The 27,817-nt window shown below is 56.8% G+C and overlaps 8 protein-coding genes across 8 annotated transcripts; 4 read left to right on the forward strand and 4 right to left on the reverse strand.

The window, feature by feature from the left end:
* Positions 1-44: 44 nt before the first annotated feature.
* J7T54_005217 (uncharacterized protein) lies at positions 45-2,643 on the reverse strand (the record flags this gene model as incomplete). The annotated part of the gene is made up of 4 exons (XM_051508646.1): positions 45-1,764; positions 2,002-2,060; positions 2,238-2,399; positions 2,449-2,643. The coding sequence occupies 4 exons, from the start codon at positions 2,641-2,643 to the stop codon at positions 45-47; spliced, it is 2,136 nt and encodes a 711-aa protein (XP_051360259.1).
* A 355-nt stretch (positions 2,644-2,998) lies between these two features.
* Positions 2,999-8,346, forward strand: J7T54_005218 (uncharacterized protein; the record flags this gene model as incomplete). The annotated part of the gene is made up of 2 exons (XM_051508647.1): positions 2,999-7,759; positions 7,807-8,346. The coding sequence occupies 2 exons, from the start codon at positions 2,999-3,001 to the stop codon at positions 8,344-8,346; spliced, it is 5,301 nt and encodes a 1,766-aa protein (XP_051360260.1).
* A 162-nt stretch (positions 8,347-8,508) lies between these two features.
* Positions 8,509-9,179, reverse strand: J7T54_005219 (Ribosome biogenesis protein-like protein; the record flags this gene model as incomplete). The annotated part of the gene is made up of 2 exons (XM_051508648.1): positions 8,509-9,112; positions 9,175-9,179. 2 exons carry the CDS (start codon positions 9,177-9,179, stop codon positions 8,509-8,511), a joined length of 609 nt encoding a protein of 202 aa, XP_051360261.1.
* Positions 9,180-11,334: 2,155 nt separating this feature from the next.
* On the forward strand, positions 11,335-15,815 carry J7T54_005220 (Anaphase spindle elongation protein-like protein; the record flags this gene model as incomplete). Its single annotated transcript, XM_051508649.1, has 5 exons — positions 11,335-12,074; positions 12,124-12,451; positions 13,299-13,520; positions 13,589-13,844; positions 13,894-15,815. The coding sequence occupies 5 exons, from the start codon at positions 11,335-11,337 to the stop codon at positions 15,813-15,815; spliced, it is 3,468 nt and encodes a 1,155-aa protein (XP_051360262.1).
* Positions 15,816-16,566: 751 nt separating this feature from the next.
* J7T54_005221 (increased rdna silencing irs4) lies at positions 16,567-18,720 on the forward strand (the record flags this gene model as incomplete). Its single annotated transcript, XM_051508650.1, has 1 exon — positions 16,567-18,720. One exon carries the CDS (start codon positions 16,567-16,569, stop codon positions 18,718-18,720), a length of 2,154 nt encoding a protein of 717 aa, XP_051360263.1.
* Positions 18,721-18,889: 169 nt separating this feature from the next.
* Positions 18,890-20,698, reverse strand: J7T54_005222 (uncharacterized protein; the record flags this gene model as incomplete). The annotated part of the gene is made up of 1 exon (XM_051508651.1): positions 18,890-20,698. The coding sequence occupies one exon, from the start codon at positions 20,696-20,698 to the stop codon at positions 18,890-18,892; it is 1,809 nt and encodes a 602-aa protein (XP_051360264.1).
* A 1,782-nt stretch (positions 20,699-22,480) lies between these two features.
* On the forward strand, positions 22,481-23,702 carry J7T54_005223 (integral membrane; the record flags this gene model as incomplete). The annotated part of the gene is made up of 2 exons (XM_051508653.1): positions 22,481-23,127; positions 23,195-23,702. The coding sequence occupies 2 exons, from the start codon at positions 22,481-22,483 to the stop codon at positions 23,700-23,702; spliced, it is 1,155 nt and encodes a 384-aa protein (XP_051360265.1).
* A 211-nt stretch (positions 23,703-23,913) lies between these two features.
* Positions 23,914-25,788, reverse strand: J7T54_005224 (Arylsulfotransferase (ASST); the record flags this gene model as incomplete). Its single annotated transcript, XM_051508654.1, has 1 exon — positions 23,914-25,788. The coding sequence occupies one exon, from the start codon at positions 25,786-25,788 to the stop codon at positions 23,914-23,916; it is 1,875 nt and encodes a 624-aa protein (XP_051360266.1).
* Positions 25,789-27,817: the final 2,029 nt, after the last annotated feature.

Below are 27,817 nucleotides of genomic sequence, written 5' to 3' on the forward strand. Positions count from 1 at the left end.
GTGCGTGGGCAGAGATACGGTATCTTCATAAGGGGCGTCTCTGTCTAAAGCTTACTCCTGACCGCCTCTAGTCTGTACTTGACGTCCTTGAGTGCCTTGTTTGTTGGTTTCCAATCGTCAAACTGGCGCAGCAGTTCCTTGGTCTCGTCGCTTAGCTCGGTTTTGACAAAGTCTTCCTCGAGGAGGCCGCGCATGATCCAGGGCAGAATGTACGGGTTGGTTGTCTGAGCATTGGCGCCGACGATGACGCCCTTGTTTCTGTGGTGAATGTGGCAGGGATGTTGCTGATTCTGGGGAATGGAGGTCGTCTCGAGAGCGTGGGAGATGGCGAGGTCATACACTTGGTCATCGTAGTAGAGCCGGGAGTGGCCTTCGCCTGAGTAGAGAGAGCCCGCGAGGGGTGCGGATAGCTCACGGATGAGGCCGTGATCGGAGATACCGAGATTGCGAAGTTTGAGAGCAAAGCCAACCAAATGAGCTATAAAATCGGGGGCGTGAATGCGACCGTCGATGAACACGGCTCGATAGATATACGGGTGGTTCGCCGGCGAGTATATAGCAGACTCCATGGGCACCAACTGATCGTCGATGCTGCCGACAAAGGTGACGCGCGCCCCGTAGTCCACCACCCTCTTCAAACAAGACTCGAAGCGGAGGGAGTTGACGCTGTCTGGGTCACCAAACTCCCACAGCTCAGCGGCTGAGCCCATGAAAATGCCTGATTTGTAGTCAGGAAAGGGACCCAGACCAACGCCGGCCATTGCGCAGACGCCAATCTTGGCAGTTGTGAGGATGCCCAGATCAATGAGTTTCTCCAGCAGCATGATGCTCACTGGGACTCCTTGTGAGTGACAGGAGAAGAGTACAAGATCCGCATGGCGGATATGGTCCACCCAATTCAACATCAGTTTCCAAAGGTTGTCCACCCGGTCGTTGACCTTGCCCTCCCCTTCCAAGGCGACTTTCTCAATCTCACACTCTGGCAGGCCATGCCTCCCCGTCCAGCGCCTGATGGCCTCAGCGCCTAGCGTCGCGAAGCGTATTGAAGTGCCAGTAGGTTGACCGATCATGGGTCGTAAGTATGTGGCTGGAAACAAGCCATGGACACCTATCGAAATCGCTTTGCGAACCGTGGGAATCTCCTTTGATCGATACACATGGTTCGAAGGAGGCTGCTGCGACCGGAGCAGAAGCTGGGCAATCTGTTTGATGATGGAAGGATCCTGCTTCATCTGGTATGTGCCGGAGAATGATGGCAGTAGAAGATTTGACTGCGTTTTCGCCAACGATTCAGACTCGCTCATGGACTTGCTCGAGGAGTCAACCTTTGCCGCGGTAGGATTCTGAGCTTCACGAGGCGTCGAGACCCCCGAGGGGGTAGGCGACTGAGCATCAACGTCCATAGACGGAGGACGCACCCGCTTGTTGCTCCTCTTCCACGCCAGCATGCCCCCTGACTCCTTAGCCTTAGTCGCCTTGGCTGATGTTACATCCCCCTCAGCCATTGGCGTTGGGTGCGCCTCGGAACTCTCGCCAATGACAGCGATTTCACCCTGCTCATTTGGATGCGCCTGCTTCTTGGATGGGGGCGATTGTTTTGACCAGAATGCCCATGCTGACCCTGACTGAGGCCCCGACTGCGGTTTGGCTTCCGGCGGTGCATCGTCCATGGTGACTTCATCAGGCTGGTTCGATTGTTCACCGTCTGTTGGTCTTCCTGGATCACTTGCACTGTCCTTGGTATCCTTCATGGACTCGGCTGCGCTGCGGGAAGGCACAGAAGAAGGCCAAAAACCAAACCAACTGGGTGCCTGCGAGGCGCTTTGCGATGCATGCGTAGGGCCGTCTTCTTCTGCAGCTTGTGCGGGCGGCGTGCTAGGTCGAGGCGGTTGATCGTCTTTTGATTGCTCTTCCACCCTGGTTGGCAGGATTCCGGCCGCAGGAGGCACTGGAGGCAATGGTGCAGCCTGTGTATCTAGGAAAGGTGTTTGTGACAACCACCCGAACCATCCTGAGGGCGTATTCGAGGCTTGGTCCGTGGCCTTGGGCTGTTGCTCGTGCTGTTTTTGCGCCTGTTCTGGTCCACTATCGGCAGCATCGGCTTTATCATCGCGAGCGCCTTCAGCTGTTCTAATATTTGAACTTGCATGTGCACCATTCTCTTGCGCTGAGACGTCTTTCTTCGCGCCATTCTCCGGTACCTCTGTTAATCCGCTAGGTGCCGCAACGCTACGTACGCTCGCGCGGCCACTGTCGGTCTTCCTGTCGTATTTGCTCAGGTCGTCGCTCTTGATAGGCTTGATTCCTCCTCCGAGGATGTTTTCTTTCGCTACCGACGTCGACGCTGTCGCTTTGGGTGCTCGTGGCCAAGATCCGTACCAACTCTGCGACTTGCGGACCTTGAGCTTGTCAGCAGCGCCACAGTTCTTTGTATACTAGCTTTCATACCTGTTTAGGTAGCCCCTGTGAGCTTTCGTTGCTTTCATCGGCATTTTGCGAACTTGTAGGCAGCTCCTGCTGGCGATCGGTGCTGGTTGGGTCTGAAGCTGCAGCTGGCAACGGCGACGGCAATGAAGCCTTGCTCGGATCGTCTTTACTGTCTGCGGCTGCCGGATTCGGTCTCGGTCGCTTGCGAGGAACCATTTTCATGGATTGCCGTGTGTGGTGAAGAAGTCCATGGATGTAGTCGACCTAGTCGTCGTGACCGATGGACTGACCTGGCTTGCACGTGCAAATGACGATGCCATGATAACTACTCAAGGTACGAACTTACCCGGAACCCAACCCAACCGAGGAAAGTGACGGCACCGATTCCGCAGTGGGTGCTGGCAGTGAGTGAAGCAGGCGGGTGACTAAGCAGTTGCCCCCCACCTAAATGTCCACCAGCAGGTACTCGGCCGTTATCGTTATCGCTCGCCGCGTCGAAAAAAAATTCAGGGCCATCAATTGCGCCAGTCGGCCCGCGTAACAGTTATACATCCTCAACGCCTTGCACGCAATGAGCGCCCTCAAACGAAAGGACGCCCCCGGCGGCGACCGGCCGGCGAAAACGGCGAAGAAGACAAAGGATGCGCCCACGAAGGATGCGAAACCAAAGGGAGACCGTCCCGCCAAATCGGCCGTCTCTGTCCTCAAAGACGAGGAGCCAATGTTTCCTCGTGGTGGCGGCAGCGTCCTGACGCCTCTGGAGCAGAAGCAGATCCATATGGAGGCTAAAGCGGATGCTATGCGGGAAGACGAATTCACCACCACCAAGAAAGGCACCAAGGCCAAGAAGCAGATCAAGGCCAAAGTAAGCAAAGGAAAGGGCGACAAGAAGGGTGCGCAGGATGAGGAAGATTCCGTCAAGGTCGAGAGTTTGAGTTTCAAAAAGTTGGTCAAGGGGTCGCTGGTGCTAGGACAAATTTCCCGAATCAATGCCCTCGATCTCGAAGTCACCTTGCCCAACAACCTGATCGGTCATGTCTCGATCGTCGCCATCTCCGAACAGTTGACCCAGAAGCTGGAACATGTCGCCAACGAAGACAAGCAAGACGATGATGAAGAAGAGGAGAACGACAGCGATGTGGATCTCCAGTCAATATTCACAGTCGGCCAGTACCTACGTGTCTACGTCGTCTCAACAATGGACGACTCCGCTGGCGGCAAAGGAAGACGCAAGATCGAGCTGTCTCTCAGGCCAACCGAGGCAAACACAGGCATGGGTTCGGACGAACTAGTAAACAACGTTTCGGTCATGGCATCTGTCATAAGCGTGGAAGATCACGGCTGTGTCATGGATCTGGGCATCTCGAAGACCAGGGCTTTCCTGCCAAAGAAGGAAATCCCGTCCGCCATCAGCGAAGAGAGACTTCAGCCCGGCGCTGTCTTTCTCTGTTCAGTGAACAGCAAGGGCGGCAAGATCGTCCAGCTTTCGCTTCTCGAGAAGCGCCTGAACAACCCCAAGGCCTACCCCGAGGACGCCACGACAATCAACGCTTTCTTGCCCGGTACAACTGCGGACGTCCTTGTGACAAACACGGATAGGCGCGGTCTTGCGGGTAAAGTCATGGGGTCTTTGGACGTCACCGCCGATGTGATTCACTCTGGCGTCGGTCCCGAGGGTACTGATCTGGACAGCACGTACAAGATTGGCTCCAAGGTCAAGGCTCGTGTCATCTGCACATTCCCTTCTGCTAAGGAGCCCAAGCTGGGTATTTCTCTGCTGCCACACATTACGTCCATGGGCAGGAAGCTCCCAACCAAGAGCACAAAGTTGCCGACTGAGGTACTGCCCATCTCTTCGTTGATCGAGAAGTGCACCGTCCGCCACGTCGAAGGCGAAATCGGTCTCTTTGTCGATGTGGGTGTGCCTGGATTCAGTGGTTTCGTGCACATTTCCCGCGTCAAGGATGGCAAGGTTGACGCACTGTACGAGACCAGCGGTGCTTTCAAGACTGGCTCAGAGCACAAGGGTCGCGTGGTTGGCTACAATCAGGTGGACGGCATCTTCCTCGTCTCCTTCCAGAAGAGCGTGCTAGAACAGCCATTTATCCGCATGGACGATGTGCCCATTGGTGCCGTGGTCACCTGCGAGGTCGAGAAGCTTGTGATCAACGAGGAGGGTGTCAGCGGTTTGATCCTCAAGCTTGCTGAGGGTATCACTGGCCTAGTACCCGAGCGCCATTTGTCGGATGTCCGTCTGCAGCACCCCGAGAAGAAGTTCCGAGAGGGCATGAAGGTGAAGGCCCGTGTTCTGTCGACGAACCCTTCAAGGAAGCGGATGCGCCTGACGATGAAGAAGACGCTTGTCAACTCGGACGCTCCCGTCGTCAAGGATTACACTGAGATCAGCGTGGGAATGCAGGCCCCCGGCACGATCGTCAAGTTGCAGAACAACGGTGCTTTCATCCAGTTCTACGGTAGCATCAGGGGTTATCTGCCCGTGTCTGAGATGAGCGAGGCGTACATCCGTGATCCTCATGAGCACTTTCGCGTTGGCCAGGTCGTGTCCGTTCACGTCCTTGATGTCGATCCCGAGGCCAAGCGCCTCGTGGTATCTTGCAAGGACCCTGCTGCGTTCGGCCTGGATAAGCAGGAAGCTCTGAAGAAGCTCAAGGTTGGACACTTTGTGAATGCCAAGGTCACGCAAAAGTCGGAAGACCAGCTTTACCTGGAGCTCGCTGACAGCGGCCTCAAGGCTGTTCTGCCGGTTGGCCATCTGTTGGACAAGTCCCTGAGCAAGTGCGAGTTTAAGCTTAAGCGCATCAACGTGGGACAGGCCATGTCGGAGTTGCTTGTCATTGACATGGACGAGAAGCGACGGGCTATCGTCTTGTCCCAGAAGCCTAGCCTCGTGGAGGCTGCCAAGCAGGGCAAGTTGCTCACCAGCTTCGACGAGGTGCAAGAGGGCGCTGTTGTGCCCGGTTATGTGAGGCACATCACTCTAACCGCAGTGTTCGTTCAGTTTGGTGGCATGCTCCACGCCCTGCTGCCCAAGTCACGATTACCAGCGGAGACTCATGCGCTCGCCGACTTTGGCATGCACAAACATCAATCCCTCGAAGTGAAGGTCGTCTCTACCATCCCAGACATGCAGCGCATCCTAGTGGCTCCAGCCGACGCGAGCATTGAGACCCCTGAGCGCAAGGGTAAGGAGAAGGTCGCGCCCCAAGACAATTTGTCCGAAGGAAGCATCATCAGGGTCAAGGTCAGGTCCATCAAGGAGACGCAGATGAACGTTTTTGTTGTGGACAGTACCGTCCAGGGACGTATCGACGTGTCCCAATGCTTTGATACCTGGGAGGAGATCGACAATCCGAAGGAACCCTTGGCCAAGTTTCACAGAGGCCAGACCCTCAAGGCGAAGGTCATTGGCGTTCACGACGCCAAGGACCACCGTTTCCTACCCTTCTCGCATCGCTCGGCGCATTCCGTTCTTGAGTTGACAGTCAAGGGCAGCCACCTCGCTGAGGCGGGACCTGTTGAGCCTCTGGCACTGGGACAACTCAAGCTTGGCGACCAGCAGATTGCATTCGTAAACAACGTCACCGCGCAATACCTTTGGGTCAACATCTCACCCAACGTACGTGGCCGCATTGCAATCATGGAGGCCTCGGACGACGTCTCGCAGCTTGACAATTTGTCTGCCAACTTCCCCATCGGTTCAGCCCTGAAAGCCAAGGTCACCGCTGTCGATGCCAGCAACAACCGATTGGACCTTTCTGCGCGCTCAAGCACTACTGCGCCCGCGGTCACCTGGTCCACGCTCAAGAAGAACATGGTTGTAGCTGGTCGTATCACCAAAGTCAACGACCGCCAGATCCTTGTAAAGTTGAGCGACGAAGTCTCTGGGCCTGTGCATCTGCCTGATATGAAGGATGATTTCAAGGATGTCAACACTACGCAGTACAACAAGAACGACATTGTGCGCGTGTCTGTTGTTGAGGTCGATACGAGCAACAAGCGCCTTCGGCTCTCGGTGCGCCCTTCACGCATCATGAGCTCAACGCTGCCGGTCGTCGACAAAGAGATTACCGACTTCTCACAAATCACTCCTGGCGATGTCATCCGTGGTTTCGTCAAGAATGTCGCCGACAAGGGTGTCTTTGTGCTCCTGGGTGGTCAGGTCACTGGCTTTGTCAAGATTTCCAACCTATCCGACCGATTCCTCAAGAATTGGAAGGACGAGTTCCAGATCGACCAGCTCGTCAAGACGCGCGTCCTTTCTGTTGACCCGGTCACAAAGCAGCTCGAGCTGACTCTGAAGACCTCAGTCGTTGACCAGGAGAACTATGTGGCTCCCAAAACACTCAACGACTTCAAGAAGGGACAGGTTGTGACAGGCAAGGTCCGCAAGGTGGAAGACTTTGGTGCCTTTATCGGCATCGACAACTCGGCCAATGTCAGTGGGTTGTGCCACAGAAGCCAGATGGCCGACAAGCCGGTGGACGACGCTACCAAGTTGTACAAGGAGGGCGATGTCGTCAAGGCGTTGATCCTGGACATCGATCTCAAGAAGAGGAGGATTAATTTTGGGCTGAAGCCCTCCTTGTTTGACGAAGATGACACAGACATGGACGAGGGTGCCGCGCTGGACGACGAAGATGAAGATGATGAGGACGAGGACGAGGTCGATGACGATGACGAGCACGACAGTGACGTCGAGATGGATGACGGCGGTGCCATGCTGAAGATTGTCGCAGCCGGAGAGACAGACTCCGAGGACGAGGGAGACGAGGATGAAGACGAGGATGAAGACGACGAGGCAGAGTCCGATGATGACGAGGTTCGAGCTGGCGGTCTTGGTGCCGGCAAGAAATCTGCGTGGGCAGCTGATGCCTTTGCAGAGTCCGGCTCCGAGGACGAGGGCGAGAGCCAACCTACCGAGGTCAAGCCCAAGAAGCGCAAGGGTACCGAGATTGAGGTGGATCGCACAGCTGACCTTGACACCAACGGTCCGCAGACCGCCTTTGATCATGAGCGCCTGTGTCTGATTGAGCCCAACTCGTCCGAGCGATGGATCCAGTACATGGCCTTCCAGATGCAAGTGAGCGAGCTGTCGAAGGCGCGAGAGGTGGCCGAGAAGGCCATCCGGACCATTGACATGACCGAGGAGACTGAGAAGCTCGCCGTCTGGGGCGCCTATCTCAACCTCGAGATCATGTACGGCAGCAAGGAGACAGTCGAGGATGTCTTCAAGAGGGCCTGTCAGGTCAACGACGAGCAGGAGGTCTATGAGCGACTGGCTAGCATGTACATCCAGTCGGACAGGCTCAAGGTAAGCACCACTCTCCCATGCATAGAAGACATTGCTAACCATGACAGGACGCCGATGCCCTCTTTGAAGCCATGGTCAAGAAGTTCGGCGCCAAATCACCAAACGTGTGGTACAACTACGCTCACTTCCTGCACGTTACTCGCGCCGACCCAGCCCGTGCGCGTGCTCTCCTTCCCCGTGCCATGCAACAATTGCCCAAGTTGCACCACCAGAACATCATCAGCCGCCTGGCTGCGCTTGAGTTCCGGTCGCCCAATGGCAACCCTGAGCAAGGACGCACCATGTTTGAGGGTCTGCTAGCTGCTTACCCCAAGAAGGGTGATCTGTGGAGTCAACTGCTTGACCTTGAGGGTGATGATGAGACGGCTGTGCGAGATGTCTTTGAAAGGAGGACCAGGGTCAAGGGCTTGAAGCCCAAGCAGGCCGAGAGCTGGTTCCGGCGATGGGCTGCCTGGGAAGAGAAGAGGGACCCCAAGGGCAAAGACAAGATCATGGTCAAGGCGAATGCGTGGGTCGCGGCGCACAAGGCCAAGAGGGCTGCGGCCGAGGCTGCCGCTGCCGAGGAGGACGAGGAGATGGAAGGATAATTGTTACGAATACTACTTGCATAGATTACGGCGTTCAAAAACAAAAGAATACCAAGCTGTTCTTAGTCATTTCCATTTCTTTCCGTAACCTGCTTGACCTAAACGCCATGAAGTAAAGTAACGTAGCCCCCGCACGAACATATGTTCTGTTTTTCTTTGTCTCTATTCCTCCACGTCCATCTCATCCACGCCAGCCTCCATATCCTCCACATCATCATCAATCCGCACCTTGAGTCTCTTTTGCTCACCGCCGAATGCCCTGCTGACGGCCTTCTTGCCATCGCGCAGTCTTGCCTCCTCAAGCTCGAGATCCTCCTCATCGGCACCCATCTCCACCATCCTCTTCTTCTCACTGCCGCGCAGTCTCGGCAGCAGGTGCTCATTCTCCGCGACCAGTCTCCGTGCGCGGGCGAGCTCACGAGCCTTGTTGCCCTTCATGCGGTTCTTGTAGAAGACGCGCTCGCGACGGGCGCGGATCTCGGACACGCGCTCCATGGCCTTGAGCGTCTTCTGGACCAGATCACGGTCGTAGCGGATGGGGATGTTGCGGCGAGCGCCAAAAGCGAGGGTCGAGTCGACGGTGAGTTCCTTGCCGGCCGCCTTGCGGAAGGCCTTTGTCCATTTTAGTTTGCGGGGGTTGCGCTTGAGCTTGAAGTTGGCGTGGCATTTGCTGCGGCAGAAGCGAAAGGAGCGGCCATCGTTGCGGTTAAAGGTGATGCCCTTGGAGGGGTAGGACGGGCGCCCGCAGAAGAAACAGGGGTCGACACTGTGATCAAGTTAGTTCCTCGTCTCACTTTCAGAGTCTCAGTGGTGTTAGAGGAGACCTACCGCATGTTGGCGACGAGACCTGGACTTGAAGCAAGAATACGATGTTGGTGATGGTGGTTTGGCGGTCGTAGTACTTTGGGAAACTTTTTTGCCGTGGTGGGTCTGGGGCCGGCTTATCGCCCTCTATCGGCTTATCATGTGCGATAAGGAATTCAGTTCTATGAAATAGTCATGGGCCCCTTATCGTCACATACGACACGCTTCAATGGTTTCAGTTCTCGCTCGTTGCGCGTGTTCGCCGGTTCACTACTTCATCAATCTGATAAAGGATGAGTGTCTCCAGGCCCCAGCAGCATTGGGACTGCCGTGTGGTGGTGTCCCCTGCGCGCTGATACGTAATCGATAAGGCAGCCAACATGACTGCTTTCGGCCCAAGGCGCACTCAAACCAACACGAGCCCAATGTTAGCGATGTGGACGAGCACTTATTGCAATTCTGCAGATGGGCACGTGCTATCCCCGTACAATACGAGACGTTCACTCCCGCCCAGGTGATTTGCCGTTTGGACCGTCGGGGTATGATGTGGTTCTAGATCAACCATGTCTAGTCTGCCCGCAGTGCGACGCAGCCGTAATAAGACCACGACCTACCCAGCCCACATCACGCCGCTCCTTATTCTACCTGTGCACCTCGCTCATTCCAATTACTACTCGGACCCTGGACTCAGTGTCCATTTGCCGGCGAGAACGGTAAAGACGTCTTGAGTCCTCTAGAGCACGTCATTGCGCGGTGTCTCGATTGGGCAGAGATTCTCGTGTTAGAATTTACACGCAATTCGGCTGATCGGCAACACGTTTGAAGTAGGGCCCTGGAACGATCGGGCTGTCGCCCTTTCTTGTCCTCTGGGTGTTCCTCCTCCCCGCAACTTCAAGAAAGAATCGAGTAAGCGAGAGGTCCAACATGGGCTGTCGAGTATGCCGGGCGCGCAAGGTGAGCACGTGAAAGAGGTCAGGACAGCAAATAAGAAATAAGGCTGAGAAGGAATCAGGTGAAATGTGACGGGCGACCCAACGTCTGTCGCAACTGCGAGCGTCTTCAGCTAGACTGTGTAGACGACAACTTGGGGCTCGCCTCGCCAACTGCAGGACGAAGAGCAAGCGTGACATCTTCAGCGGCATCCTCACTTCGGAAAACGCGGACATACAGGAGTTGTACGAGCTGCCGCTTGTCCAAGACAAAATGCAACGGGGATAGACCATGCTGTGCAAGGTGTAGCGCCAAGGGCATTGATTGTGTGTACGACGGGGGCAGTACACCTCGCTGGACGAAGAACTTCAGTCCCGCATCACAAGGGGTCAAGACCGAAGAGAATGCCGAAGTAATGAGTGAAAGACTTGAGGCGCCAAACGCACCACTTCCAGTTGAGCCAAGCGACACTCTGCAGTGGCTACTATCTCGTGAGATACCACCTCCACGACAAGCCAGGAGGCTTGTGGAGCATTACTTTGCCAACATCCATCCCATACGGTGCTTCGCCTTCGTGCATAAACCTAGCTTCATGCGGCAGTTGGACAATGGTATCGATTCGGATGATGACTCGGCCTTGTTGCACATGATATGTGCTCACGGCGCCAAGTAAGTGCCAACGATCCATCGATGCATATAGCTGACCGAGGAAGATTCCACGCATTGAGCCTAGGACAATTCGAGCAACTGCCAGGTGATGGCTTTGTCAGAGCCGCAGGTAATCAGTGGGCTGACAAGGCAGAGTCCATGTTGATGAGCAATTATGGCAAGATCTCCATACACCGACTCATGGTATGTCATTTCTGTCACTGGGCTTCCGTTGACTAAAGCGCCTTGCAGGCTACCGTATTGTCATGCGACTTTCGCTACCGGCAAGGGGAGCACTCGCAGGCATCCATGCTTAGTGCTTGGGCTATACGTGCAGCGCAGTCTCTGCAGCTCCATCGCGAAACATCAGCTGACATTCTGTGCATTGATACGTCAAGTCCCTCTGTTGTTGCTCGCGAATCGCGACGCCGCCTGATGTGGGCCTGCTATCTCTTAGACGCCTGGAACACGGATCCTCTCGTCACGATGAAAGAGTCAGAAATCAAAATCCAACTGCCCTGCAATGAAAGAAACTTTGGTCTTCGTATAGCAAGTGTTACGGAGACTCTGGGGGTTGGACACGTCCTGCAATGTCTCAGTCCCGCCATGGTTCCTAGGAAACCTGCGGATAACATGGGCATCATGGCCTACTACATACGCATCGTCACGCTCTGGAAACGCGCCAGCACCTATGCCTCCAAGCCCGATACCGGTCCCGCGCCGTGGATGCCCAGCAGCGAGTTTGCCGCTTTGGACGCGCACATGTCGCGATGGAGGCGAGAGCTGCCCGAATTTGTGGAATACTCCCCGGACACCATCTACGCAAGGCTGGACTCGAACCAACTGGGTGCGCTGATGCTGATCCACTGCACCTATCATCACGCTTATCTAGAGCTGTACAAGGTCGCCTTGCCTGAGCTGTACAGCCTGCCAAACTCACCCAGTTTCCCGCCAGAGCAGAGTGAGGCCCGGCAAGCATTGCAGGCCGAAGGCTACTTTCATGCGCGACAGATTTCACGTCTACTTGTTGAGGCAGCGGAGCACGGTCCAAGGCTTCTCAGCGACGCCGCGCTGCCATGGTTCGCCCTCGAGAGCAGCCGGGTGATGTTGTACTATGTTGCGCGGATCTTGCCGGTTGGCAGGGCCGATGTCAGCGAGAGGGTCAAGGAGGCCGTCGAATCAACCGAAGCCAACGTGGAATTGCTTAAGATGATGGGGGCGCTATTTCCTGTATCGACTTTATATGCCAGCACAGTGAGCAGGTGGCTGTCTAAGATGCGCCAAGGCGTCCGAGATCTATCACCACGCACGGCGGAAGAACATGTTGGCTTACCAGATACCGAGATGTAAGCGCTCTGTGACTACTCGCCCCAAATTGGATGCTGACATAGCCAGTTCCTCTTTTACCACACCTCAGAAAGCGCTGTCAGGGTTTACCCTACCGCCCGTTACCTTCCACTATGATCACGCCAATGGCCCCCAGATGTGTTCGTCGATTCACCCCATGTCGACTACGACGACTGCTATACCAAGCAATGCTACCAGCAGTCCGCCACATTGGGATACTGCGCAGCATCTTGTGGATTTGAGCAGAGGCCACACGCCGCCCAAGGGTTGTGGCCTGTGCGAGAGCTTGGATCTGGACGATTTGCGGAACTTTTCGAGGGAGGATATGCTAGTGTTGCGTTACGGCAGTGTTGCGAGCAATGAGTTAGAAAGCGATGTATGAGATGGTATCTGAACTTTTCAATGTGAATCGGCGATCTCTAGCTCTTAAGCTTCCAAAATAGTCTGCCCGTCTGTTTTCCTGAAATAGTTGATAGAAGTCTCGCAACTTTGCGCATTCGAGCCTAGCTACCCTGCAGCTTTGTCTACTTACACCATCACAATGATCCGACCTAATATCTATCACAATTAGAACGTCAATGATGTCTGCGTGGTATTCACTACCTGCAGCGAAAGTGTCTGTGATGTATGACTATACGCCAAATAGCACCACACTTTGCCCGTGGTGGCTCCGAGTTGTAGTTAGCTGATTCAAACAGAACTGCATCTCGATCACAGAAGCTGCGCTTTTATCAAAACCAGTCAAATTTACTTTGTATCTCCGAAATGCATTAGACAAAACTGTTCGAAGGGTCATCCTTGTTAAAATTGACACAATGCCAGATCGGATATTTCTCCAGAAAACAACAGAAAAAAGCGATGAGCGCATGGGCATGCTTGTCTTGCTGCTGAAACGCTGGTCTGCATGGTTACCATGCCAACTGAATCAACCTCCAGGTTGAGAAAAAACACCATCCACCCGCACACCCACTTGTTGAGTTTATACTCCGGCGCGCCATCATACAAGTGGATCACGCATCCTCCCGCTTCGTGCAACCATCCGTCAACATCATCGTCAACAAAGCCTTCACTGGCGGTGTTCCCGGCTACCATATTCGAGCCACTCTGTCGAAAACCTCATTCTCGAGTACCATTAGCATGCCCTGCCACCATCGCGCCCTGCATTGCCAGACCCCGACCCGCAGCGTGCACGACGAGTAAACACACAGTGTGCTCTTGCACAGACCGAGACATCGCGCCCCGCGACACGCGACATTCCAGAAGCGCACACCTCCCATCTCACTGGGAGAACGCACCACGCACGCATCGTCACCAGCTTCATCGCGCGCGCCACCATGGACACGAGCTACCTGGCGCAGCAGGTTAACTCGAGCGTAGCCCAGCTGCATGGCCTATTCGACGAGATTGGCGTGCCCAGCCACGAGCGCGAAGCACGCGAAGCCGAGGTACGCTGGCCGGTGTTGTTTATTGCGCTCTTCCGTGCTGCTGCAGATAAAGGTACTGACCGCTCCAGCTTTTCGAATCGCTCTCAGAGGCCCTAGAAGGCCAAGTCCGCCATGTCAATGCCGAGAAGAAGGAGATGGTCGAAGAAGCCAAGAAGATCATCATAGCCATCCATCAGATGGAGACATCGCTCGACGACTCGAAACGAAGTCGCGACGATGACAGCATGCAAATCACCTATCCTCTCAACCGGTGCCTAGCGCACCTCAAGGAGAAGCACCAGCAGATCCAGCGCCTACACAGAGAGCGCTTCGAGCAGGTCAAGAGTGAGTTGACTCGGCCGTCGTACGCAATTTGCCCGCGCTAACGAGACAGAACTTGTCGAGGCTCTCGAGTCCTACTCGTCGCACTTGGAACCTACCTTTGTCCAGATCGCTCTCCCACCCACCAGTCCCAATGCCTCGATTCCGCCGACGTTTGATCTCTCGCCTAGCTATGTAGACCGCCTTGATGTCGAGTTCACCCGCGTCTACGAAGAATACACACAGCGGATCGCCACTGTACAGAGTCTAGCCAACAGTATCATTTCACTCTGGGCAGAGCTTGGCATCCCTCAGGCTCAGCAGGACGGTGCCATAGTAAAGTACTACCGCGAATCGCCAGAGCAGCTCGGTCTGCACGAGGAGGATCTCGCTCGACTCCTCGCTAAGCGCGACAAGTTGTCGGAAGAGAAGAAGAACCGCGAGAAGAAGCTGCAGAGTCTCAAGGCCGCCGTGGAGACCCTCTGGATCAAGCTCGACGTCGACGCTGGCGAGACCAAGGCTTTCCTCAACGCGAACCGCGGCTGCGGCGTTCGACAGATCAATGAATTCGAGGATGAGCTCGTCAGGCTCAATGAGCTCAAGCGACAAAACCTGCACCTGTTCGTGGAGGATTCTCGGGTCAAGCTTCAGGAACTCTGGGACTCGCTGTATTTTTCCGAGGACGAGATGCTCGAGTTCACACCTGCCTTTTCAGACGTCTACAGCGATGCCCTGCTCGAGGCTCACGAGAGGGAGATTGCGCGGCTGGAGGCGCTCAAGGAGCAGCGCGCACCCACTCTGTCGCTGATTGACCGCCACAAGTCTCTCATCAAAGAGCGCGACGACCTTGCCACATCGAGCCAGGATGCCTCGCGGCTCATGGCACGAGGACAGAAGGGCGAAAAACGTGACCCTGGCAAACTTCTTCGCGAGGAGAAGATGCGCAAGCGCATTGCCAAGGAATTGCCCAAGATCACGGCTGAATTGCGTAAGATTCTCGAGAAATGGGAGGACGAGTACGACCGACCGTTCTTGGTCTTTGGAGAGCGCTACCTGGATGAGATTGAGGCGGGCGAGGCGAAGAGGACCGCCGCACCTGGACCTCGCTCCAAGACACCTGCCGGGCCACCGGCGTCCGCAGTCAAAGCGGCGCCCAAATCTGTGCAAAGCTGCACCGTCACGAGACAGATCCCGCCGAGGTCGATGACTAAGACACCCACCTCCACATACAGAAAGACGCCCGCGAAGCCTGCGGCGGCACAGCCCAGCGGCAAGGCCAGCCCTAGCAGGATTCCTGCCCGCGCGCCGCTATCGAATCTCAAGCACGGCAACAACTCGCCCGAGAGGGCACGTCCAGAGTCAAGGAGTGATCTGCATAGGAACGGGGCACCCATGAGGGCACCGCCACCAAAGATGCGCGACCTGCGCTCTGTGCCCGAGCTGGAGACGCCCAGGAATCCGTACAAGGGTGCCGGCATCGCGGGAAGCATTGTGCGCCACACAGAGCCGGAGGATGTCTACGACGACAGACCCAAGGTCTTGCGTGGGTTGTCCGGCACCAGTTCACATTCGAATGGGTCGTCATCTTATCACAACCAGCCCTCGTACTACGAGGACTCCTACGACTCGAGATACAACGACCCCTATGCCACCGTCCGCGCACCTGCCTCGCGGGCACCAGCCATTTACAGCACCTCGTCGGGGTCGTCGAGGCAAATATCTCAGTCATCCACGCAGATTTCTGGCTCAGAAAACTGGGAGACCTTTGACGACAACTCGGAACCCGAACCCGACGCCTCGGACGCATACTACGCCAAGCTGCGGGCGGCGCGGAACAAGCGCCTGCACGAGGGTGCCCACGAAGCGTTCCGCCCGGATAGCAGCCAGGGCAGCAAACGCATGCGAGGGCCGACGACAGTGAGTGCTGTGATGGTGGACGCCGACGGAAACAGAATCGTCTCGGGGAGCGAGTGGACGGACGAGGATGCGTACTAATTGTTGACGATGACGATGACGATGATGAGCTATGCTATGCTGGTCATGCTTGTGTTTGGCGTTTTTGTTTCAGCGAGAAGGCGTAAGAGCATGGCGTTGGGGTTTTTGCGGCGGCGGCGCAATCTTGTTGTCCATTTGACCTACCCAGGGCATATGAGAGGAGAGGAGAGGAGACGATGGAAACATCCAGGTCCAATGTCAATTTGCACACGTGCGTTTGGTCAATATTAAAGTACGCAATGACTCTTGTGATGATCATGTCAGGCGTGCAGACTGGACTTGGAGCTCTTGAACCCCTAGAACGTCCCCAAGGACAGCCGCGCCTTAGGCCCTTCTAGCGCCGCGTCGCTGCCACGCGAACCCCTGACAGCAGCGTGAATTAGCGGAGGGTGGCTGGTGCCTAGCGGCCCTAGCCCGTCGAACGCACATTGCCCGGCCAATTGAGTTGATGCCTCAGCTTCCACTTCGGGGTCGCCTGAGATTGGATCCGCATGACGAAACGCAGATGACAGCTGCCCTCGACTTTCATCCATCCCACCCATCTGACCATCCTTTCACTGCGTCCGGCCTTCTCGCGTCAATTCACCGTTGCTTGTCTGCCTGTTCTGGCGTCGTCCCTCGCTTCATTCCATCGTTGTCATTTTGCCGCGAGCGTTTGCTTTACCTGTCTAGCGTCGTATACGAACGAACGAAGTAGCCCTCGAGATGTGACGACGGAGCGACGAGCCCTCGGATCCCTACGACGACAACCATGACCACAAATCAGCTTCATGGCCTGCCTGCATCCTCCTCAGCATCCTCGGCAGCCCTGCGAGGGGCGAGCCTCGCATTCCAGAACGGCAACAAGTCTCGTGGCCTGGCAGCACCGTCAACGGACTCCCACGACCGCGCGTTGGCCGCTGCGACAATAAGCGCCCAGACAACCGGAGGCAGTACAAATGGACTCCCCGACATTGACCAACAGCAAGCGCGCACCATTATCAATTCCAGGCTGCAGCAACAAACTCAATATCTATCACCCAAGAATGGAGGCAAAGACGCGAGCTTCATTGCCGCCACACTGGCGGCGAGTAGGAGCGCCAGCCCGAGTCCCAGAGTCAGGAGGTCGCCGAGCGTGAATACGATTAGGTCACATACGGGGTCGCCGTCGCATCTCGGATCGCCTACTGCCGCTGAGCATGTCGATGCTGCGAGCATTCCGCCCACCGGGAACTTGATCCGGATGTTTGAGGGTGGCAGTCCTAGGAGAAGAAGGCATGGAGGCAGCGTCGATGAGGGAATCATTGCGCGCAGGAGGTCGACGCCTTCGCCGAAACGCGTCCAAAGATTGCCGAGAGATCCGTCTCAGGAGAGTCTAGGGGAAGAGGAGGAGGAGGGCGATCATAAGCATGAGAAAACCCCCGACATACCGCCCCAGCAGTCGACCCGGCCAAAGACACCACACCCAAAGCCGGTCATCATGCAACAGAAACCGACCCCCGAGAGGATCGCGACCAGCAAGAAACAAGACAAACTATCGCCGGCATCGCGGGCCCATACTCCAACCCCAACCGAAAGTCAACCACGGTCAACAAAACATCACACCGCGAGGGATGAGGTCGAGAAGCCGAGACCAAACACAAAGCCAGTGGACGCGCAGAAAAGGCCGAGCAACCCTCCAAAACCGGTAGCCGCAGACCCAAAGCCTCCCCGCTCAGCGGCTGCGAAACCGCCCCCTGAATCCACATCGTACAACATGGCGGAGCTTCGGTCACCGGTACTCGGGCAATCGACGCCTGAGATTCAGTCACCAGCCCCTAGAAGACTGAACAAACTGCCATTGCCACCACCACCACCACCCACACCCCCTCAGCATTCAAGGACTATCAGCCGGCCTTCACCGCAGCTGCTATCTCCAGGCGACCCCGAGAAACGCGATTCGCCTCGGGCCAAAAAGTCACAACCGCAGCCACCGACACCCCCCAAACCGCGAGAAAGCACCAGGGTCGTCAAAAGGGCTGGTTCGCTGAAGAACGGGCTGGGCCGTATACAAACAAGCGAGTTGGACTTGGCGAGGACATCTGAGACTGACTCACCCCAAGACGTCTTTGTCTCGGCTCCGACCTCCCCCACGTATAGCTCTCCACCACCGCAACGTATGCCGCAGCGGTTGCCGTCGCCCACGGAAAGGGATGTTGGCCGCAACACCCCGTCACCCACTCGATGGTCGCAGCGACCGTCCCAGCAACCGTCGAGGAACAACCTCGACTTTGACTCACTTACGAGCGCCATCATGGCTGGCTCCTTGGCATCGTCACGCCTCACACCGTCCAACACGGGCTCGACGATGCCGCCGATACTGCCGCAGCGCACACGTTCACCTCGCCTGCGTACGACGATGCGCAACGCGGCTGCGCAGAGCTCCGATAGCGAGGATGACCGGCACAAGAAGAGTCGTCGGCCCAAGCTGCGGAGCGGGAAACACGCCCATCACGAGGGTGCGCGGAAGAAGTGGCGCGACCAGATCCGCCCACGGGAGCGCAAAAGATACGAAGCGGTATGGGCGTCCAACAGGGGGTATCACCTGCCCACCACATCCTCCGGCGCCAGTAGCATTCGTTCCGGCACTACCAGAGACGGAACAGCAGCAGCAGCCGAATCGCCAGTGGACTACGCCGAGTACATCGCCAACGTCGTGGTCAGGGACATTTGGCGGCGCTCGAGGCTGCCGGAGGATGAGCTGGTGGAGGTGTGGGAGCTCGTGGACAGGAAGAAGCGCGGCATGCTGGACCGGTCCGAGTTTGTGGTGGGCATGTGGCTCATTGACCAGCGGCTCCGGGGCCGCAAGATCCCGCAGAAGGTGTCGGACAGCGTCTGGGCGAGCGCGCATGGCATGCTGCGGGTGAAGACACCCAAGAGGCATTGACTGGGAGGGGTTTTTTGCATGTATCTAGATAGCGCATCCCCTTGCACGTTGCATAGCGTTGCTGTTTGTCTTGCGGGGCGAGTTTGCAATTGTACATACACACTGCCAGCCACGCATCTACCGAAAGGGGTTGATTTTGAAAAAAATATTGTTCTACTATTGCTATCACTCACGCCTTCCTGTCCTCCTTGATGAGATCGGCCGCCTTTTCCGCCACGGCGTACACCGTCGTCTGGATGTTGCCCACCGGTTCAATGGGGAAGATGCTGGCGTCGACGACGCGCAGGCCCCTCGTGCCGTAGACGCGCAGCCTCGCGTCGACGACGCCGCCGTGCTCCTTGGGCTTCATGGCGCAGCTGCAGGCCGGGTGAAAGTCGCCGAGCTGCGTCTGGCGGATGATCTCGAGGCAGTTCTCCATGGTGTCGCCCTTGACGTCCGGGAAGCGTCGACCGCCGGGCTTGATCATCTCCCTGAAGGGGGACGTCTCCACCAGGGTCTCGACAAACTGGATGTGCCGGCTGACGACCTCAATGTCGAGGGCGTTGGAGGAGAAGTTGGGATCCCACGCGGGCTTCTGGCCGGCGTCGGGGCTGGTGATGTGGACGCTGCCCCGGGAGAAGGGGTGGTTGTGCAGCGTCATGATGGTGATGCTGTTCTCGGGGCGGGTGGGCATGAGGTACGACGCCATGCTGGCCGGCTCGGCGAGGGTGGTGTCGACCTGGTTGGGGAAGAGTATATACTCGACAATCGGCTCGTTGGTGTCCTCGTACAGCGCGCGGATGGCCTGGTCCTGCGCGTCCTGGAGCAGGCCCTCCTTGGACGCAAAGAGCGCCTTCTTCTTGTCGGCGGACATGACGCCGGACGCGTCGGCCAGGGGCACCTGGGCGACGCTGATGTTGCTCTGTCCCATGGGGCCCTCGCGGCTCGTGTTGTACTGGCCGAGGAGCATGTTGAGGACCTCTGGGTCGCGGAGCACGTCGCCGGACACGATGCCGTCGGCGACCTCGAACGACTGGCAGACAATGGGGTGGTCCTGGAGGTTCTCGCCGACGTTGTCGTTCTCGACGAGAACGGGGATGTCGAGCGCCTCGAGGAGTTTCTTCTGGCCGATGCCGGACAGCTCGAGGATCTGAGGGGACTGCAGGGCGCCAGCACAGACAATGACCTCGCCCGAGGCGGAAATGGTCTTCTTGTTGCCCTTCTTGTCCGAGACGAGGACGCCCGAGGCCCTGGGCTCGCTGCCTTGCGCGATGGTGTCAAAGACGACCTTGTGGACGAGCGTCTCGGTGAGAACGGTCAGGTTCTTCCTGCTGCGCACCTCGTCGCCGTAGTACGCCGTGCCGGCAAAGCTCCTGGTCTTGTCCTTGGGGTCGATGCTCGCGGGCTGCTGGTACGCACCGTATGCGGCACCGTCACGCATGTCCCCCGTCATGGCCAGGCCGTGCTTCTCAAAGGCATCCAGCCACGCCTTGTTGTTGGGCCCATAGCCCTCGGAGAAGGACACGTGCAGAGGTCCGTCACCAGTGAGGTTGCCATCGTGCCAGGTCAGGCCCACGGCCTCCTTGGCCTTGGAGGGCGGCGCGTGCACGGTAGCAAACTTGGCGAGATAGGGGGCCAGTCCGTCATAGTCCCAGCCCTCGTTACCGAGCTTGGCCCAGGTGTCGAGCGAGTGCCGCGACGGGTAGACGAGCATCATGAAGTTGAGCGCCGACGACCCGCCGAGCTGCTTGCCGCGAGGCGTGTTGACACGCCTGTTGTGCAGCAGGCGCTGCGGCACCGAGTTGAAGTTCCAGTCGTAGTCCTCCTGGCCATACTGCGCGCCGACGAGACCGGGCGTCAGGACCAGGGGGCTCTTGGTGTGGTCGGCGCCGGCCTCGACGACGAGGACGGAGATGCTGGGATCCTCGGTGAGACGGCTCGCGAGGGTGAGACCGGCGGTGCCGCCGCCCACGAGAATGTAGTCGAACGATTCAGACATGGTGGTGCTGGCGGGATGTGATGGCACTGATGGGGGTCTGGATCCGAGTGTGGGATTGTGCTGGAGGGAAACTGGTGGAGGGTGATACTATCTATAAGCTGCTCGCCAGGACCCCTGAGAACGGACTCGCGGGGTGGACGCACTGGAGGCAATGTTGGTCGGCAGTCCATCTTTCGCACGATAGCGACAGTATCCGTACCTTGGCCACATAGTCGTGTCCAGCACGTTGGCGAGGAGGGGATGGATTCTGTCACTCTGGACCAGCTGCGGACCCCGGCGGCTGCTGCACGCTGTGATTCGTGCTGCACTCGTGCCCCTTGAGCTGGCTACTCCAGCCAGATGCATGTCGCATGTCTGGCATCCGTTTGTGCGGGAGTAGGGAGGGCATTCGTTGCGCTTCGGTGGCTGGGCCACGAAGTACGGACATGTCCAACTGATTCGACACGTACTGGGAAGTCATGCATGTCATTTGACGAACTCCGATCGGAAGAGAACCAAGGGCTTGGATGTGTGCCGGGGAATGTACACGTACGGCACGCATGACATTTGCATGCCATGCTCGTCCTCACGACCATTGGCCGGACAGCCCAAGCACATAACAGGGCACGGTACGGAGCTACGTACTCCTTATTATTAGATAGTATCCGTGCAGTACGCAAAGTCGGCATTAGTAGACATTTCCTGATGGCAACAAGTGCTCCGGCCTCCAAGGGACAAGGGTGTCCTGACAAGCTTGGGACCGCGGCTCCGCGACATGGCAGATGCCAGAGTCCAGAGACGAGTTTCTCTCCCCGTTGCCGCACGCATACATATACATGTTCCTGAGTGACATGCTGAATTGTTGACACGAGTCAAGACTCTACGCAAGTACATTGTAGAGCCGAAGCGAGCAGAGTTCGCATGCTCTCACGAATCGCTCAATGCGCCCACGTCGCTGGCAAGACGGGTTCTCGACTCTCGAGTCTCCCGACTCAGGCCTTTCTACAACAGATGAGCACCTAAATTTTTTTAAATTTTTTTTTGTCCTTCTCTTTTTTTCCTTCTTTCTCCTTTCCCCCCTGTTTCTTTCTTCCCCATCGCGAGCGCGGACCCCGCAGAGGGATTCTGGCTCCATCGTGCTGATACCGGCAAGACAACCCTGTAAAAAGAATTCGGAGCCAAGCTAGCCAGGATCGGGGGCCTGCCAAGTTATGAAGGAGCTCCAGGCGGTCAGGCGTCAGATGTCACCAACAATGACTAGTTTAGTGCCTATTCCTCAACGACTAAGTGGAGATGACTACTATTCGTCACTGGCTGTCGAAATCCTACCGGCGCGGTTCGAGCCGGGGAGGCAGTCCGGGACTTTCTAGACCCACGTCCGCCAATAGTGCCGCCCGCTTGCGAGGCGAACCTCCTTAGTTCAACCTCCTTGCTGACTCGTTTCTTCACACATGTACGGATGCATTTGCATACGGTACGCATACGGAGTACGTGCAGGCAATACGTACTTGGACTGAGGACTGCGTGGGTGTCCGGGTCTCGGGGACTCTCGAAAGAGGGACAGGGGGCCTTGAAGCAAAACAGGGCAAGAAGTTTGCCGTGTAAACATCTGCCGGTTGCAAACTTGCAAATCTCAACAGGTTCCCGATGATGTATCATCAATCGTCCGTTCCCTCGACCGAGCTTTGTCTTCCATTGTTCATATCACTCGTGTCTTTTCCCTCTTGCGCGCACGTCGTGTGTCCATTGTACCGACCTCTCGACACCAACGGCTGCTTTTAGGCAGCGCGCGCAAACACAAGCATGGCTCTCCACGCGGTCGACTTCCCGGTGAAGCCCATTGTCAAGATACACATGATCATCAACTGCGTCCTCGTCGTCATCACCGTCTTCGTCGTGGTCCTGCGCGTCCTCGCCCGCCTCTCGACGTCCGCCCAGCTCGGCTGGGACGACTACCTCATCATCCTGTCCACGCCGCTGGGCCTCGGCATGCTCGCCATCCAGGGCCTCTACCTGCCCATGGGCGTGGGCTATCCACTCGTCGAGACCATGCCCAACCTGAAGGTCATCCTGCAGCTCATGATCTCGTACGCCCTCACGTACACGGTCGCCATCAGCGCCATCAAGATCAGCGTTCTGCTCTTCTACCTGCGGGTCTTTGTCGGCAAGCGCTTCCGCCGCGTCACCTTGGTCGTCATGGGCTTTGTGTGTCTCTACACCGCGGCCAACGTGCTGCTTCTCGCCCTCATGTGTCGTCCCTTTGCGGGGAACTACGACCTGACCATTCCGGCCACCTGCGCCGACCGGCCCAAGGTGTTCATCGCCATTGGCGCCTACAACATCATCTCGGACGTGGTCATCTTGTTGCTCCCCATCCCCATGATCTGGCGTCTCAAGACTGGGCGCGAGGTCAAGGCCGGCCTGACGGCCGTCTTCCTCATTGGTCTCGTGTACGTACTGCTCCTCTTCCTCCTCCTTCTCGCCTGGATAAGTGTTCTCGCGGCTAACAAGACCAAGTGTCTCGGGCGTCGCCGTCGGCCGCATCTTCACACTCACCTCCCTCCAGATAGCAAACATCACCGAGACCATGGTCTGGGTCGACTTCCTCTCCACGACAGAGGTCAACCTTGCCATCCTGTGCGTCTCGCTGCCCATGCTGGGGCCCCTCATCGGACGTCTCCGCAAGCGCCGGGGCGCCTCCAAGCTCAGCGCCACGCCCGACAAGAACTGTGACTTTGCCTCCAGCAAGGTGAGCGACAATAAGATGCGCAGGAAACAAGGAGGCGGGGGCGGCAGTGGCGGGCCCGGGCTGCGTAGGATGGGCGACGACACCATTATGATGGACACCATCTATGATCCCGACGAAAGCCACCATGACGAGGCGAAGGCTGTGGCTGATAGTGGTCGGCATGCAGGTGGCAAACCGGCCGTCTCCAGCGAGGCGGAGAGCTATGATGGCAGCGAGGCCAGTCTGCGGCGTGGGAACAACGGGATGAAGACGAATATCGTGGTGCAGACACAGTAACAATTAGAACGTTGAGCACGCTATGCGACTTCCAACGTGGCAGTATCCAAGCTGCCATGTGCTATGTAGGTGTGCTATGTTCAGTAAGAATACAGTTTCTAGGGGAAAAGACACCAAACGCCATGCTGGGGGGGCCCTGATCTAGGTATGCGCACCACAGCCCCCAAGACAGAGAGTAACCAACCAACACCCCCCTCACGCGCAATACGTATCATACACGCTGCTCTTCGTCCGCGTCGTACAGCGGTTGCATCTCGTGTGGTTTCCCCTTTGCTTTCCAAAGCCCGCCGCGCATCCACGTCGGCACGCGCACACTGCGTGGCAGCCACCAAAAGAAGATCCGACGCAGCTTTGGCTTCACAACCTGCCACGTCTTGCCCGCGACGCGCGCAAGGGTCGATCGCCAGCGACGCGTCGAGTCCCAGGCATAGAGGGCAAGGCAGGTGACGACAAGGGTATAGATCCACCGCATGGCATGGAGAACATTGCCTAGAACGTCGGGGAGTGGCACGTTGCCGAGCTCGCGACTCAGCTTCTGCGAGTGGTAGAGCGTCTCGCCGTCCTTGCTGACGGCCGCGACGCGCAGCCAGGGGGGCATGCTCGCGTCAATGGCAAAGCTGACCTCAAACTTGCCGTCCTTGCGCATCTCCTTGATGTCTGTCCACGGACCGCTATCGGCCGTGCTGTGGTCTGCGCCTTGCAGAACCCACTTGTCCGTCTCCGTGTCGCCGTTCCAGCTCACGTACAAGATACCCTCGGCCGGATTGTAGAGACTGTGCGGTCTCTTGAGCGGTTTCCCGACCCAGTTGCCCTTGGAAGCGCGATAGCTGTTGACGGACCCAATGGGGAACATGAGGGAGGGCCCAAACCGCATGTCGCAGAGGACCTCGCTCGTGTCCGTGTCAAACTCGGTGAAGGAGGGGAAGAAGCCATAATCGACCAGCATGGACTTTCCGCCGTCCCACAGCTGCGCTGAGCCCTGGGAGTCGGCGTACTTGCGATGCGCAGGGTCGAAGACCTCGTGCAGGAACTTGGCGGTGCGCTTCTCCTGATCGAGCTGGATCACAAGACCACGGGAGAAGTCGTACTTGAGTGCAGGGCCGGCGCGCTCGGCCTTTGCATTGTCAAACATGGTGATCACGTCATTGTCGTCGATGCGAATGTGATGCTGGTACGCAAAGTCAATGGCTTTGCCACCCGAGAGGTCCTCAAACTGGTTGGCCTTGCCACCGAGCGTCCAGAGCAGCTGGCCGTCGGGCGACACGCCGTGAATCGAATGTGTGTGGCGACCCGAGACAATGTAGTTTCCGCTCTTATCCTTGTCCATGCTGTTGATGTGGAAGTAGTCGAAGCCCCTCTCAGGGGTCAACCCGTCGTCGCGACCGGCAAAGTAGCGGACCGTGTCCTCCAGAGGCACATTCTCGCTGGCCCGCCACTCAAAGAGTAGCTTGCCTGTCTCAATGTCGATCTCCTGGAACCAGCTGTCCATGATCCAGCCCTCCTGCGGCCCGCCAATGGGGCTGAGGTCCCAGGTGAGGGGCGCGTACGCGGTCAGCAGGACGGTGCCCTCCTCTGTGATGTGGAACTCATGCAGGTCGCTCATCATGCCCTCGCCGACGGGGCGGAACGTCTTGTACACCTGGTAATTCTCGTCCAACATGTAGTGAATGCCGCGCCCCCAGCCCATGCTGATGCCCTCCGTGTCCTTCCAGAAGGTGAGGTACTTTTTGCCCTTGTACTCCTGCACCTGGAGGTCGGCCGCCTGTCCAAAGTCCTCGACACCGGACCAGACGAGATTGCCCTTCCCATCCATGATTCGCGGACCAGCCTGGTCTTTGGGGACGGCGCGTCCCTTGGGCGTGTAGAGGTAGTACCCATTCATGCATCGCTCGTCCCAGCTGAGGAAGTTGACGCGGGGAATGCCGCCTTTGGCGTACGACTTGAAGTTGGTGTAGGGGAACAGGCCGTACCAGCCCCAGTCGTAGAGATGTTGCGACGAGAAGACGTCCGCGTCGGCTGCGGCTGCGGCTGCGACGAGGTCGAGGCTGAGTGCCGCCAGCGCTGTGACGACGGCTGTGAGACGCATGGTTGGGGGTTCCAGAGGGCACTGACGTCGCGTCGCGGTCGCGTGTCGTCGCTCGCTCGACCGTACTCGAATCTTGCGATTCGAGAAGGGTTCTTCGATTCTTAGAACTGGCAGTACGTAGAAATTAGAATAGGAGGCCCTGCAGGCCAAGCGTCGAATGGGGCGAGAACCGGGGACGGCCAGGGAGAAGCACGTGCGTGTGCACAGTGCGCAGTAGAAATGCTCGCTCAGGGACTACTTTCCACAGCAGTGGCTGATGAAGGAGTTGGCCAATGCAAGAGTAAGTGTAGGGGATGAGAATTGATGTTTGATCAGGTTCAGGTATTGGACATGTCTATAACAATGCTGTTGTTTTTGACGTCTGCTCCACGAGAGTTTTGACTTTGAAATACGGAGTACCTGACATGCTCCTGCTTTAGTCCGTACATAGTAAAGACTCCCGACCAGTGCCAATTTCACTGTAATGGACGCGCCTACGGGTACAGTAGCAGCCCAGTAATTAGCCCCAGGCTAGCGACGCCTTGCAGCGTTGTCAGGGGTCCACTCAGCCTAAGCTCCCAAGGGCCTTATCGTTATCGATATAATCGAGCGATAAGACATGTCTCGCAAGTAGCGAAAGAACGAGACCAAGACTTATGAGATGATTATATAGAGCGTCGACCATACTACCAAGTCGAATAAATAATCTTCGTCGACGAAACCGGATGCGACCGGGGCATCGCCATGCTGGATCGTGGATATGCCCCACGCGGCATCACCCTAGTATAGATAACGTTTCCATCGAGGCAAGAGAGTATAGATGCTCCCAGCATACACGATAGACAGAATCATATATTGTGAGGTCTATCATGAAGATACGGATACCCAGCGCTTCGAAAATTCCCTTTTGAGGTTACTTCCGTTCTGTGGCAGGTACCCGGAATCGACTTGTCCGTTTCGTGATGCTTCGTTGAGTGGCGTCCTGCCGGCCTGGACGGCTCCTATATCCAACGGTAATCTCACAATGGCCGTACAGCCGTTGCTGCAAGCGGCGGTAAGAGCCGTCCTTCCCGAGCTGCTTCTCTCGACCACAAAAGACGGACGTTGTGAAGGACTGCGCTGAAAGTGGTTGTTTACCTTGTCCTCCAATCTCTGCAGCGACGTGTGGAACGCAGCCGTGGCCTCGCGGCAATCGCGAGCGGTCTGAAGGGTCTGTGTCTCAACATTGCGATCGGACCAGAAATAGAGCGGAGGCGGCGCCAGCTTGATCCTCTGCAGATGCAGCCTGTATATAGGGATGCGAATAAGAAGATCGTCGTCCTCTGCAGCGCTGGCCTTGGCCTCAAGATCGTGTAGAAGGTTGAATGCCTTGCGCAAGTTTCAGCTCAGCGAAAGAATCACAACTTGCAGAAGCGCCTGCTCGCGATCGCCGAGGGCGTTGGGTGGTGCAGCGCGACTCTCGAGAGCTCGCCTGCTACTCGTCAAGTCGATACGAATGTCTTCAGAAAGAATACAACCGCCAAAGAAAGTAGACAAGTCTTGAAAGTCCATCAGTGGTTACCGGTCACGGGTGGAATTCTGCTCCAACAACGCATATCAGGATGAGAGGTGAGTGTACCCAGATGAGGTCTACACGCTGTTAAGTGATTATTTGGGCCTGTCTTTGCTTTTTCTTTTCATTGCTTGCTGCTCTGAAGTGCTAAGAGATGGCAGTGTGATATGGCTGCATATGGCTGCATATGGCTTACTTCCTAAGTTGCTTTGCTTGTTGCTCTACGGTGCTACGAGATAGCGGTTTGATATGGCTGCGTGTGGCTGTTGCGTAAATTTGCTCTTGTGCACTTCCAAAGTTCTCAAGCTCTCTTCCATTGTTTGCAGGTGGTAGTCATACCATAGCGTAGTTAACAGTTACTAAAAATGTATTGGTGAGTACAGTTCCTAAATTGCACTGCAATGCGAGTCCGTTCATCCAGTCTCCATCTTATGCCGGCGATTGGTGCAACGCACAGGACGCAAGCCTCAGAATAGGACGTGGCTACATTATAAGTAG

The sequence above is a fragment of the Emericellopsis cladophorae genome (assembly GCF_022114955.1).
Source record: "Emericellopsis cladophorae strain MUM 19.33 chromosome Unknown NODE_47_length_183754_cov_115_773156, whole genome shotgun sequence".
NCBI lineage: Eukaryota > Fungi > Ascomycota > Sordariomycetes > Hypocreales > Bionectriaceae > Emericellopsis > Emericellopsis cladophorae.